General features: G+C 36.3%; 1 protein-coding gene across 1 annotated transcript; it reads right to left on the reverse strand.

The window, feature by feature from the left end:
- Window positions 1-785: 785 nt before the first annotated feature.
- On the reverse strand, window positions 786-1,742 carry LOC103541171 (olfactory receptor 13C4). The gene has a single exon (XM_008507901.2). It carries the CDS (start codon window positions 1,740-1,742, stop codon window positions 786-788), a length of 957 nt encoding a protein of 318 aa, XP_008506123.2.
- Window positions 1,743-15,682: the final 13,940 nt, after the last annotated feature.

Consider the following 15,682-nt stretch of genomic DNA (forward strand, 5'->3'; position numbering starts at 1 on the left):
CCTCTCACTATTTACTGAGCATTCCTCATGATGTAAAAGTCTCCCTTGATTCAATCTTCCCCTTTCTTGATGTTTTCTTTATATAGATATGTGGGGAGAAGGGACAAGGAGGAGTGGTGATTGATATTAATAGTAAGACTTAAGGGAGAGATGGCTAACTCTAATAATTGATGGCTTAAAAAATAAGAGTTGCTAGTTACTGTCTTTTATCTTCAATTTGGAGTCTTCATTTTCTAAATTCTGAGTCAATAGGAGAAGTCAAGCTCAACATCCTTTACAAAGGAAATTACTATGAACTTGGTACTATGCAGGCGCTTTTTTGCAACTTACTGAATCTTTATAATAACACCATGAGTAGTGTTTAATTATTCCCTTTTTGAAAATAAGGAAATGACAGTTTAGAAAGGCTTAATAACTTTCCCAATATTAATTTAACTAGTTTGCAATAGAGCAGAATTTATACTCCTGCCACTCTATTTCCAAAGCTTATGTATGATGTTTTCCACTGTGTTGCCACACAGTACACCAGAAACACTCATTTCAATTCTCTCCCTGCATAAGATTCTAAAGGAATTCATTATCTTTGTGAGCTATGGATCAGAATCTATTAGAATCTAAGTTTATAGCAGACTACTCTTCTCAGTAATTGTAGCTAAGCCATCCTAAGTGAGGGCAAGGTATAAAAATCTCTCTATACAACTTTGCTTTCCCAAAAGGTCTTCAGTGATTGCCAATGATGCCATTTCTATTCTTTACACGCTAAAGACTCACATTTCCCTTTGGTCTTATTGTTTAACAGTTTTCCAACTCAGCAAATATTTCACAGCAGCTTTTACATCCTTATTTCTCAAGCTATAGATTATAGGATTTAGCATAGGGGTTACTACCCCATAAAAGATGGAAATCAGCCCCTCTGTAGCTTGCAAATTGTCTTTACCAAGGAGGTCTTGAGACTTGGGTTTAGCATACATAAAGAAGATGGTACCAAAAAATATGATAACCACAGTCAGATGTGCTGAGCAGGTGGAAAAGGCCTTGCGTCTCCCTGTGGCTGAGTTCATTCTCAAGATGGTGTAGAGGATGAACATATAGGAGAAAAAAATGACCAACAGTGGAAGAACCAAGAAAGCCATATTTGACACTGCTAGGGTAACAATGTTGAGGGATATATCAGCACAAGCTAGTTTAAGGACAGCTAATATCTCACATAAGAAATGATTGATAATATTATTCTCACAGAAAGGCAATCGCATGGCAAGAGATGTTTGCACAATTGAGTTGATTCCGCCGGAGAGCCATGACACAGAAGCCATTAGTACATACACCACCTTGCTCATGATAATGGGGTATCTCAGAGGGTTACAGATAGCCACATAGCGATCAAAAGCCATCATGCCAAGGAGGAAACACTCTGTTGACCCCATTGCAAATCCAAAGAACATCTGCACTGCACATCCAGAGAAAGAAATGTTCCTTTTCTTTGAGATTAAGCTCACCAAAGTTGAAGGAACCGAGGAGGATGTATAGCAGATATCCAGGAAAGAGAGGTTGCCCAGGAAAAAGTACATGGGTGTGTGAAGACGGTAATCAAAGATGCTTGCTATGATCAGAACACCGTTGCCAATTAGAATCAGTAGATACATTACTAGAATTAGAGCAAAGAAAATGATCTCAAGTTTTGGGTAACCAGAGAGTCCTAGAAGAATGAATTCTTTCACGAATGTCTTGTTTACCCTATCCATGTCCCAGCATTCAGGATATCAAAGGAAGAGCTAACATAAAAAATTTTCATCACGATGCAACAAATGTAACAAATGTCTTGAATAAGCATTATTCAAGGGTGAAATAGAGTGTTTTCTTTGAAATTCTGTCATCTGCTTCTGTTATCCTCAAGAATGTTTGTGCATAGAATATAGTGATACTAGGATGTTGAGAGTTTATATGCCCTATGTCTAATGTGTGAAGATTTACCGAGTATCAGAAACAAATTGAGAAGCAACCTTCCCTACTGTTGAAGACACCCTAAGTTGAGTTTTCTAAAATCTTAGAATATTTCAGACAACAAACTTGATTTCTTCGTTTAAGCATGTCCTCGTGTCCAGTGAGACAGTGGTGGGGAAGGCAAAAGACAACAAAGACTAGAATTTTGATTCAGTGTTTAACAGAAATGTTCAAAATTTTAAAGAAAGTTTGATTTGCGTGTATATTTGTCTGTCTGACATTCTGGATCTCTTTTCAATTAAACTGTGTGTTTTTATAAAGCAGACGTTTGATCATGGTAAATTGAATCAGGCACACTGTAATTTAACGTCTGCTCAAAGATAAAGTTAGTTGTTAATCTCAGTCACAGCCCACTCTTATTATCTTGTTGTTTCCCTTTATCAGGACAGTGTGTAGATCAGCTCTGCATGTATATGATCTGGAATCTTTGAAGAACAATAGTCTCTCTTTGTTTATTTTATTCTGTGGCTTCAGAGTTATTCTTCATAATTTATTTATTTTGATGAACCTGAAAAAACAGTAAAATGCTTGAATATACTTGTGTATATGTGTGTGTAGCACTTTATACTTTACAAAAAAACAAATTAATCTTCTTACTATCCATATTTTTTTAAATGTAAAAGACAGAATGTGGCCAGTTATTCACCTTCTAAGTGAAAGGCAGAACTTGAAGCTCAGATCTTTGCTAATGAACTCTAGAGCTCTTTGGCCTACGTCACCAAAAGAGTTTCTACCTTGTTCCCCCATCAACTACTATCCAGCATTTTTGGCCTTGGTGGAATAATGAAGAACCAACTATTTCAGTATTTCAAAATTTTCATCTGTATATAAATTACCCGGGGATCTTATTAAAATTCAGATTCTCTTTTAGTAGGCCTGGGGCAGGGCCTGTGATTCTGCATTTCTAACAATCTCCCATGGAATGCTGAAGCAGCTGGGATGGGGCCACATTTTGAGAAGCAAGCCTTTAGGTTACCTATAAGGAGTTAGCAGACTATCCAGATGTTTCTGATCCCAATAGAGTTTCTTTTGTTTTATTATATGGACTAGCTTAACAATGTAGAAAATGACTAGGAGCATACTTCTTTAGTGTTTTCTAGCAAACTCCAGGGCCACATCTCACTGTTCGCTACAATTCAGAAACTAACACTATTGAAAGACAAATTTTATAAAAGCAGGATAAACTTTTGCTAGACTTCTATATGAGTAGAATATTACTGATAGCCTAACTTGAGCCCATTTCTGTTCCAAGCCTGGTAAAGAAAGGAAAAGTACAACAAAGCATGTCTGTTGTCAAAAAGTTCACAGTTCAGTGAGGGAAATAGTAAAAATACACATGGAACCATTTGATATAGAATATAATTACATTGTGAGACCAGAGTGAATATTATAATTATTCCCAGAAGGAGAAGGTCAACAAGAAATAAAGTCAAGAGAGAGTTCTAGAAGAATCTCAGACTTAGGCTAGATATGTGAATTTCTACTTTCTAGGTTCTTAAGCAATTTCCCTGTGCAGCATTTTCGGACCCATATTCAAGAGAATTTTAATATGCCAAAATTGTTCATTTGCAGCAAGATCTGAGTTTAAAAAAATATTTTCAGTCAGTCCTAACAGGATGCTATCTTATAATATAAATCCACCAGTTTATGCAATGCAAGTACAAAAGATTCACCTAATACTCACTTGAATGGATATAGCATGGGGTTAGCCTAATGAAAAAGAGCTTGAGCCTTAGAAGCAAAAGGTCTAGGAATGATGTCCTTTTCTTCTAGGTAGTCTCAGTTTTCTCATTTGCAAAATGGTGATAAAAATACTTGCCTTACTTTTCTCACCTCAGGTTTGTTTTGAGAAAAATTCAGATAGCATATGGAAATTGATTTGTGGATTAATGGGCACTATCCAGATAATAACAATGATTATAAATCATAGCTGTTTGGTAATAATAAGAAATTAATAGCTGTATTGCCTCTTGCTGTTCACATTTTAAATCCATATTTAGTAATAGCTTCAATTATCGAATGAAAAGGTACAGTTTCATTGTATTCAAGACTTACCTTCATACTGATAAATTATTTTTGCCTCCTAGAAACACCACTCACTTTCTCCTTATTATTTATGTCAGCATTCTAAATTAAGGTCAGTTTCAGCAAGCTACCCCAGATTCCACAGGTGTGAAAGAGCAAATATTTGTTATGCAACAGTTGTAATTGTCCCCCAATTCCCAAAGCAATCTAAAGTTGGAATGAGCGATCTGTGGAATGGAGAAATTTCTGGTGCATTAGGGACAGTGTTCCACAGACCCAATTAAGAGTAGTGTTGAGAATACAGTGTGGCTGAACTAAAGCTCAAAAGTGAAATGACATTCTCCTACCCACGTAACTTTTGGAAATAGAGGTAATCATTCACCAAACTAACTTTATGAAATGCGAGAGCCTTTTAGTTTAAAATATTTACCAAAGCAAAGTTAATTGAAAGTAAGATCTTAATTCAAATGATAATTACCAAAATGAAATGGTAGAATTGAAAAATGATCTAGATATATGAATGAAATAAAACACACATTTGGGGTGAATTATATGCATTGTCATTTAATTTATCTTTTTTGCTTACTTCATCTTCATTCTTTTAGAAAGGTTAGTTTCATGCAGGATGCCATTGCCAACCTTGTTTGCAATAAAAAGAAATACAGATAAACGATAAAATAAATAAATTTACAAGACAAAAGTCAATTCATATGTTTAAGGCCAAAAAAGTTAAAAAAAGGTCCAGAATGGATAGTTTGGGGCATGATTTCAGAAAAGTAGATAGCACATTGTTGAATTAAAGTGTTTCAGAAAGTCTATTAAGCTTTATTATAGATAATAGCATTCAGATTCTGACTAATTTTATGATAGATATTACATTTCACTGTAAAATATTTGGATAGTGGAGGGCCAATTTGAGAAGGCAGGCCCATGCCCAAGTAGGAAACTCACCAACTAGTCATCTGGAAATAGTCCTGTACCCCTGTGGACTTGGCAACAGCCCTGTTTGGCCTTAATCCTGCCACCAGCACCATCTGCCAAGGGACCTGGCAGGAGTCATGTCACCTCATGCCCAGGCAACAAGCTCACCAACCTCAGTTCCTGCTGTGGACTCTGAAGCAGCTGTGACCCAGCTACAGTTGCTCTTAGCCGATAGTCCTGTCTATCTAGGGACCAGGTAGGAGACACACCCTTCTGTGCCCCAAAGCAAGCCCTCTGACCTCTATCTGATTGCAGATTTTGAACCAGTCCTGTAATTCTGTCCAGTACCTTGCAGCTTCAGTCTGGGAACACCATGCTTGCCCAGGAACCTGCCTAGAGACACACTTATCTGAGCCCCTGCAGGTAGACCTGCTGACCTCACTGTGATTATGGATCTTGAAGCAGCCCCACAACCCAGCTCCGGCCCTTCACAGATACAATCAGAGATTAGTTCTGTTCCACCAGGGACCAAGAGACAAATACTTCTGCTTCTCTGGAGGTAGGCACTTGACCATCTGAATGCAGATCTTGAAAGGGCACCATAAACCAGCTCTGGCTCCTCACAGCCATGGTGTAAGAGTGGTCCTGCCCACCCAAGGACCAGCCCAAGGAACTCTTGGAGCCCTCTCAGGGACACAGAGCGAACTACACACATGTGTGCACCTGATAATAGGCCCACCATCTGCAGACCCTGAAGCAGACCTTTGTCCCAGAACCAGAAATATTGACCAACGTCCTGGAGGCCATCTCATCCACCCAGGGACGTGAAAGTGGATGAAATGCAAATCCCCTTGCTTAAACATAAATATAAATACAAACAGACTGTCACAATCACTTTTAATACTAGCATATAAATTTTTTAAAAAGCAGTGAGAATAACTTATACCACAGAAATTTATTAATAGAAACACAATGTAGAAAGAAGTAAAACCTAACATAAATTAAATAAAGAAGAGGAGTAAAATTTCTGAATTTGATTGTGTTAAGTTAGTCTGAACAGACTAATAATGAGTAAGGATAGGAAAGCAATAATCAAAAACCTCCAAAGTGACATCAGCAACATGGTGGAGTGAGCTATTCCCTTTGTCTCTCCCCCTTTTGAACTACAACTAAATGGACATTCATTGACCAAGAGAGGAAGACCACACAGCACAACAGGACACCTGAGAGACATAAGTTTCTATACATCTGAGGGTGGATTGACTGGCCCTCTGGGAAGTGATGGAGATAGGTGAGCACTCCATGCTCTCTGGTAGCCTTATACACATGCATGAACTCTTTCCAGACTGGTGTGACTACCCAAAAAGTGGGAACATGCACAAAGTGACTGTAGGAAGAGATGGCAGCAGCCCTTAGCCCACTAGTGATCTCCTTCCTGGTGAGGGGGTAGCTCACCAGGCCCCTGTGGCCCCAAGGAGTGGCCCTAGCTTAGCTAATAAGGAAGCCCTGCCCAACAAGCACAGCAGCCTGTGGGACCACAAGCAGAGATGGCAACAGATCTACATGCTGGGTCAAAAGCACTCCAGACCCACACAAGCACACATAGTATTGCTGAGACCCAAAAGAGGGAATGTGCCTCAGGGAGACTGTAGGAAGAGGTGGCAGCAGCCCTTAGCCAAATTGTAATTGCTTTCTCTGTGACAGGGACCCCCCCCCCACCCCTGCAGCCTCAAGGAGTGGCCATAGCTTGGTTCCAGAGACAAAGTCCAATCCACTAAGCACAGTCTACACAAGAGCCCAAATGATCCCCAGGCTGGTGCAAATGCCCATAGTACTCCCATAACTTCCAGCTGATGGGATGGGACTGGAAACTCTGCTCCTGCTTCCCTCTTGTGGTAGCAGGTGGAATCTGCAAACTAATACTACCACTAATGCCCCAACAAAAGATTAGTTCATCAAATACAATGAAAAACTGAAGCAATAACTCAGACTAGAAGGAAAATGACAATCCTCCAGAAACAATCCTGAAGGCACAGAAATTTACAACTTAAATGACAGAGAATTCAAAATAGCTATCACAAAGAAATTCAATGATTTACAAGAGAACACAGAAAGACAGTTCGGAGGCCAGCTCCATGGCCGAGTGGTTAAGTTTGTGCACTCCACTGTGGCGGCCCAGGGTTCGGATCCTGAGCGCGGACATGACACTGATCGTCAGGCCACGTTGAGGCAGCGTCCCACATCCCACAACTAGAAGGACCTGCAACTAAGATATACAACTGTGCACAGGGTGGGGGGTGGGGTGTTGGGGAGATAAAGCAGAAAAAAAAAAAAGATTGGCAACAATTGTTACCCCAGGTGCCAATCCTTAAAAAAGAAAAAAGAAAGACAGTTTGAGGAGATCAGGAATAAAATGAATCTCTTCACCAAAGAGATTGAAACTATTAAAAAAAATCAAGCAGAAATTCTGGACATGAAAAACACTATTCATGAAATAAAAAATACTCTAGAATCAGTAAGAAATAGAGATGATGCTATGGAGGAAAGAATTAGTGATTTAGAGGATAAAAATATGGAAATTCTATAGGCAAAGGAGGAGACAGAACTAAGATTCTTAAAAAATGAAGGAATTCTTTGAGAAATATCTGACTCAATTAGGAAAAGTAACATAAAGATTATAGATTTTCCAGAGGGAGAAGAGAGGGATAAAGGAGCAGAGAGCTTGTTTAAAGAAATAATAGCTGAGAACTTCCAAAACCTGGAGAAAGAATCAGATTTAGAACTACACATAGATAATAGAAAGCCTATGTGCTTCAATGCTAAAAGCCCTTCTCCAAGGCATATAATAGTAAAACTGGAAAAAGTCAATGACAAAGAAAATATATTAAGGGCAGCAAGGCAAAAGAAAATAACCTACAAAGGAAATCCTACCAAGCTTTCAGCAGATTTCTTGGCAGAAACCCTACAGGCTAGGAGAAAATGGAGCAATATATTCAAAATTCTGAAGGACAGAAATTTTCAGGTAAAAATACTGTATCCGGTGAAACTTTCCTTCAGATAAGATGGAGAAATAAAAGTTTTCCCAGATAAACAAAAGCTGAGGGAATTAATCACCACAAGACCTCCCTCACAATAATTAAAGGTACCCTCACAACAGAAACAAAAAGGCAAAGGTCTACAAAGCTTTGAGCAATGAGATAAATAGACAGACATAATCAGAAAACTGCAACTCTCTATTAGAATAGGGAGTCAAAGACTCAATTAGAACTTAAAAGATAAAGAGAAAGAAAGCGTCAAAAGTAAATATGAATACTTCAACTTAGTCACAAACTCACAACATTAGAAACAGAATAATTTGTAACAGCAATAACTCAGAGGGGGAAGGGAACAGGATGGAACCTTCTTAGGTTAATGGAGATAAGAGGCTATGAGAAAATGGACTATTTCATCTACGATATCTCTTATACAAACCCCATAGTAACCACTAAAAAAAAAATCAGAGCAGAGCCACAATTCACAAAAAGAAAGAAAACTGAGAAAACCTCCTCAGAAAACTACCAGAATGAAATGACAGTCAGAAATACCAAGAAAGAAAAACAATGGAAATATAGAAAAACCAGAAAACAAGAGATAAAATGGCAGTATTAAGTCCTACTATATCAATAATCACTCAAAATGTAAGTGGATTGAATTCTCTAATCAAAAGACACAGAGTAGCTGGATAGATTAAAAAACAAGACCCAACAATATGCTGCCTCCAGGGAACACATCTCAGCTCTAAAGACAAACATAGGCTCAGACCGAATGGATGGAAGACAATTCCCCAAGCTAATGGCAAACAGAAGAAGCATGTGTTGCCATACTTATATCAGACAAAGTAGGCTTCACATTAAAAAAGACAATGAGAAACAAAGAGGGACAGTATATAATGATAAAAGAGATATTCCATCAAGAGGCCATAACACTTATCAATATATATGCACCTCACACAAGGGCACCTAAGTACATAAAGCAACTATTAACAGAACTAAAGGGAGAAATGAACAGCAACACATTAATAGTAGGGGAGCTCAACACCCCACTTACATCACTGGACAGATCATCTAGACAAAAAATCAACAAGGAAATAGTAGATTTAAATAAAATACTTGATCAGATGGACTTAACAGATGTATAGAGAACATTCTATCCCAAAATAGCAGAACACATTCTTCTCAAGTGCACATGGATCATTCTCAAAGATAGACCATATGTTCAGAAACAAGGCAAGCCTGAATACATTTAATAAGATTGAAATCATCTCAATCACCTTTTGAAACCACAATGCTGTGAAACCAGAAATCAACTAAAAGAATAAAGTAGAAAAGTCAGAAATATGTGGAGGCTAAACAGTATGCTACTGAACAATCATTGGATCACTGAATAAATCAAAAAGGAATTTAAAAAATACCTGGAGACAAATGAAAATGAAAATACAGCATACCAACTCTTATGGGATGCAGCAAAAGTGGTCATAAGAGGGAAATTCATACCAATACAGGTCCACATCGACAAAGAAGAAAAATCTCAAATAAGTAATCTTAAACTGAACCTAACAGAACTAGAACAAGAGAAGAAATGAAGCCCAAAGTCATTAGGAGAGAAATAATAAAAATTATAGCAGAAATAAATGAAATAGAGACTAAAAAAAGAGTAGAAATGATTAATGAAACTAGTGGCTGGTTCTTTGAGAAGATAAACAAAATTGACAAACTCTTACCCAGCCTCAACAAGAAAAAAAGCAAGAAAGCTCAAATAAATAAAATCAGAAATGAAAGAGGAGAAATTACAACAGATACTGCAGAAATACAAAGGATTACAAGAGAATACTATGAAAAGTATTCATATGCCCTCAAATTGGATAACCTAGAAGAAATGCATAAATTCTTAGACTCATACAATCTACCAAAACTGAATCAAGAAGAAATAGAGAATCTGAAAAGACCAATCACAAGTAAAGAAGTTGAAACAATAATCAGAAACTTTCCAGACAAGAAGTCCAAGACCAGATGGCTTCTCTGGAGAATACCACCACACATTCAAAGAAGATTTAACACCTATCCTTCCAAAACTATTCAAAAAAATTGATGAAGATGGAACAATTCTTAACAGATTTTCTGTGGCCAACATCACCCTGATCCCAAAGCCAGACAAGAACAACACAAAGAAGGGAAATTACAGACCAATATCACTGATGAACGCAGATGCAAAAATCCTCAACAAAATATTGGCAAACCAAATACAGCAATACATTAAAAGGATCATACACCATGATCAAGCGGGATTTATTACTGGGATACAGGGATGACTCAACATCTACAAATCAATCAATGTGATACACCACATTAACAAAATGAGGAATAAGAAACACATGATCATCTCAATAGAACCAGACAAAGGATTTGACAAGATCCAACATCCATTTATGATAAAAACTCTCAATAAAATGGGTATAGAAGGAAAGTATCTCAACATAATAAAGGCCATATATGACAAACCCACAGCCAACATCACTCTTAATGGTGAAGAACTGAAAGCCATCCCTCTGAGAACAGGAACAAGACAAGTGTGCCCACTCTCATCATTTATATTCAACACAGTACCAGAGGTATGGGCCAGAGCAATTAGGGAGGAAAAAGAAATAAAAGCAATCCAAATTTGAAAGGAAGAAGTGAAACTCTCACTGTTTGCAGATGACATATGATTTTATATATAGAAAACCCTAAAGAATCCATCAGAAAACTATTAGAAATAACCAACAACTCCAGAAAAGTTGCAGGGTACAAAACCGATCTTAAGAAACCACTTCCATTTATATACATTAATAACGAAGCATCAGAAAGGGAAATCAAGAATACAATCCCATTTACAATCGCAACAAAAAGAATAAAATATCTAGGAATAAACTTAACTCAAGAGGTGAAAGACCTATACACTGAAAAGTATAAGACACTATTGAAGAAGACATAAAGAAATGGAAAGATATTCCATGCTCATGGGTCAGAAGAATAAACATAGCTAAAATGTCCATACTACCTAGAGCAATTTACAGATTCAATGCAACCCTAATAAGAATCCCAATGAGATTCTTCATAGAAATAGAACAAAGAATCCTAAAATTTTTATGGAACAACAAAAGACTCCAAATAGCCAAAGCAATTCTGAGAAAAAAGAACAAAGCTGGAGGCATCACAGTCCCTGACTTCAAAATATGCTACAAAGCTATAGTAATCAAAACAGTATGGTACTTGCATGAAAACAGACACACAGATCATTGGAACAGAATTGAAATCCCAGAAATAAAACCACACATCTGTGGACAGTTAACCTTTGACAAAGCAACCAAGAACATACAATGGAGAAAGGAAAGTCTCTTCAATAAATGGTGTTGGGAAAACTGGACAGCTACATGCAAAAGAATTAAAGTAGATCATAATCTTGAACCATACACAAAAATTAACTCAAAATGCATTGCAGACTTGAATGTAAGACCTGAAACCATATTTGACATTGATCTTAGCAGCATCTTTTCGACTACGATGTCTACTAGGGCAAAAGAAACAAAAGAAAAAGTTAACAAATGGGACTACATCAGACTAAAAATCTTCCACAAAGCAAAGAAAGCTAGGAACAAAATGTAAAGATAACCTACCAACTGGGAGAAAATATTTGCAAATCATTTATCCAACAAGGGGTTGATCTCTAAAATATATAACGAACTCACACAACTCAACAATGAAAAAACAAACAACCCAATCAAAAAATGGGCAGAGGATATGAAGAGACATTTTTCCAAAGAAGATATAAGGATGACCAACAGACACATGAAATAATGTTCACATCACTAATTAATAGGGAAATGCAAATCAAAACTACAATGAGATATCACTTTACACAGGTCAGAATGGTTATAATTACCAGAGGATAAACAACAAATGTTGGAGAGAATGTGAAGAAAAAGGAACCTTCATACACTGTTCTTGGGAATGCAAACTGGTGCAGCCACTATAGAAAACAGTATGGAGATTTCTCAAAAAATTAAAAATAGAAACACCATACAATCCAGCTATCCCACTACTGGGTATTTATCCAGAGAACTTGAAGTCAATGATCCAAAGAGATTTATGCACCCCTATGCTCACTGCAGCCTTATTCACAGTAGCTAAGACATGGAAGCAACTCAAGTGCCCTTGTCCAGTGAATGGATAAAGAAGATATGATATATACATACAATGGAATACTACACAGCCATAAAAGAAGACAAAATCATCCCATTTGCAACAACACGGATGGACTTTAAGGGAATGATGTTAAGTGAAATAAGCCAGACAGAGAAAGACAAATACTGCATGTTTTCACTTACACGTGGAAAATAACAAATACATGGATAAAGAGAACAGATTAGTGGTTACCAGAGGGGAAAAGAGTTAGGGGATGGGCAAAAGGGGTAAAGGAGCACATATGTGCAGTGATGGAGAAAAATTAGACTACTAGTGGGGAGCACAATGAAGTCCACTAAGAAATTGATAAATAATAATGTACACCCGAAATTACACAATGTTATAAACAATTATGATCTCAATAAAATTCCTGGGGAAAAACAACCCTCCAAACAAAGAAGAGTCCAGGACCAGATGGCTTCAATGGTGAATTTTACCAAATATTTTAAAAAGAATTAATGCCAGTCCTTCTCAAATTCTTCCAAAAAATTGAAGAAAAAGGAACATTTTCAAACTCATTTTAAGAGGACAGCATTACCCTGATACCAAAGCCAGATAAGGACACCACAAGAAAAGAAAACTACAGGCTAATATCCCTGCTGAACGTAAATGCAAAAATTCTTAACAAAATACAAGCAAATCAAATTCAACAGCAAATTAAAAGGATCACACACTGTGATCAAGTGGGATTTATGGAGACATCTTTTATCCCTGGGATGCCAGGATGATTCAACATATGCAAATCAATAAACATGAAACACCACTTTAACAGAATGAGGATTAAAAACCATATGAGCAACTCAGTAGATGCAGAAAAAGCATTTGACAAAATTCAATACCCCTTCATGATAAAAGTCTGAACAAATTAACATAACAAAGGTCATATATGACAAACACACAGCTAACATTAAACTCAACAGTGAAAAGATAAAAGCTTTTCCTCTAAGATCAGAAACCAGACAAAGGTGCCCACTCTTGCCACTTGTATTCAACATAATACTGGAAGTCCTAGCCAGAGAAATCAGACAAGAAAAAGAAATAAAAGGCATCCATTGGAAAGGAAGAAATTGAATTATTCCTGTTTGCAGAGAAAACCCTAAAGACTTGATCAAAAAAACTGTTAAAACAAATAAACTAATTCAGTAAAGTTTCAGGACACCGAGTCAATGTACAAAAATCAGTTGCATATCTATACACTTAAAGTGAACTATCAGAAAGAGGAATTAAGAAAACAATCTCATTTACAATAACATCAAAAAAAATAAAATACTTAGGAATAAATTTAACCAAGGAGGTGAAAGATCTGTACATTGGAGACTATAAGACATCGATGAATGGAATTGAGGAAGATACAAATAAATGGAAAGATATTCCATGTTCATGGATTAGAAGAATTAACGTTGTTAAAATGTCCATACTACCCAAAGTGATCTACAGATTCAATGCAATCTCTGTAAAACATTCCAATTTTGTTTCACAGCAACAGAAAAGACAATCCAAAATTCATAGGATCCACAAAGGACCCCAAAGAGCCAAAGCAATCTTGAGGAAGAAGAATAAATCTAGAAGTATCACACTTCCTGATTTCAAACTACATTACAAAGTCTTAGTAATCAAAGCAGTACTGTACTCACATAAAAACAGACGCGTAGACAATAGAGTAGAATAAGTAGCCCAGGTATATATATTCAACTAATCTTTGATAAGGGCAATAAGAACATCCAATGGGGAAAGGAGAGTCTCTTCAATAAATGGTGTTGAGAAAACTGGATATCTGCATGCTAAAAAATGAAATTAAACCCTTATCTTATGCCACACACAAAAATTAACTTGAAATGGATTAAAGACTTGTATGTAAGACCTGACACCATAAAACTCCTAAAAGAAAACTTAGGGAAAAAGCTTCTTTGTCTTTGCAATGAGTTTTTGTATATGACACCAAAAGCACAAGCAATACAAGCAAAAAATAAATAAATAAATAAGTGGGACTACATCAAACTAAAAAGCTTCTGCACAGCAAAAGAAACCATCAACAAAATGAAAAAGCAACCTATGGAAAGGGAGAAAATTTGCAAACCGTATATCTAATAAGGGGTTAACATTCAAAATCTATAAGAAACTCATACAACTCAATAGCAAAAAAAAAAAAAAAAAAAAAAGAGCAAAGGAATTGATAGACATCATTCTAAGAAAGACATACAGATGGCCAATAAGCACATGAAAAGATGTTCAACAGCACTAATAATGAGGGAAATGTAAACCAAAACCACAATGAGATAGCTCCCCATATCTGCTAGGATGACAATAGTTAGATAGATAGATAGTAATCAAAAAGACAGGTCATAAAAAGTGGTGGTGAGGATGTGGAGAAAAGGGAACCCTTCTACACTGTTGGTAGGCAAGTAAATTGGTACAGCCATTATGGTAAACAATATGTATGTTCCTCAAAAAACTAAAAATGTAACAACCTTATGATTCAGCAATCTCACTTCTGGATATATATCGGAAGGAAATGAAATCAGTATTTCAAAGAGATATCTGCACTCCCATGTTCATTGCAGCATTATTCAGAATAGGAAAGATATGGAAACAATCTAAATGTCTCTTGGATGAATAGATGAAAAAAATGTGATGTGTATATATATACATATATATATAATGGAATGTGATATATATATATATAATGATATATATAATGGAATAATATTCAGCCATAAAAGTGAAGGAAATCTTGTTATTTGTTATGACAAAGATAAACCCAGAGGACGTTACGCTAAGTGAAATAAGTCAGACACAGAGACATAAATACTGTATGATCTCATTTATCTGTGGAATCTAAAAATAAATTCTAACAGATATGACCAGGGAATAGAATTTCCAGGGTCAGACAGTAGGGGAAATGGAGAGATATTGGTCAAAGGATGCAAACTTTCAGTTAAGTTCTAGGGATCTAATGTACAACATGACAATTGTAGTTAGTAATACTCTATTGCATTCTTGAAATTTGTTGCAAGAGTAGATCTTAATTGTGACACATACAAAGGTAGCTATGTCAGGTGATGGATGTGTAAATTAACTTGACTGTGGTAATCATTTCACTATATATATATATTAAATCATCATATTGCACACTACAAAAAATCATGTTTTACAAGCTAAATTATACAGTTTTTATTTGTAAATCATACCACAATAAAGCTGAAAAAAAATTTGGATTTTGAGAAATAAAAATTTACTTAAGAAAGAGCGGTATTTATGCATGCACATAGATACAAACACACAGACTTGCACACACACACTCACACCACAAACTATACCATGTGTACATTAAAATTCAAATGGAAATATATCAGAGTTGTTTATATATTGTAAGATCATAGAAGTTTAGAGCTGGAAAACTCTGTAAAAATCATCTATTAAGACTTTCCTTTCTTTAGATGAGTAAACTGAGGTAAAAGTGATAAATGATATTCCAA

The sequence above is a fragment of the Equus przewalskii genome, chromosome 26, assembly GCF_037783145.1.
Source record: "Equus przewalskii isolate Varuska chromosome 26, EquPr2, whole genome shotgun sequence".
In the NCBI taxonomy this organism is placed as follows: domain Eukaryota; kingdom Metazoa; phylum Chordata; class Mammalia; order Perissodactyla; family Equidae; genus Equus; species Equus przewalskii.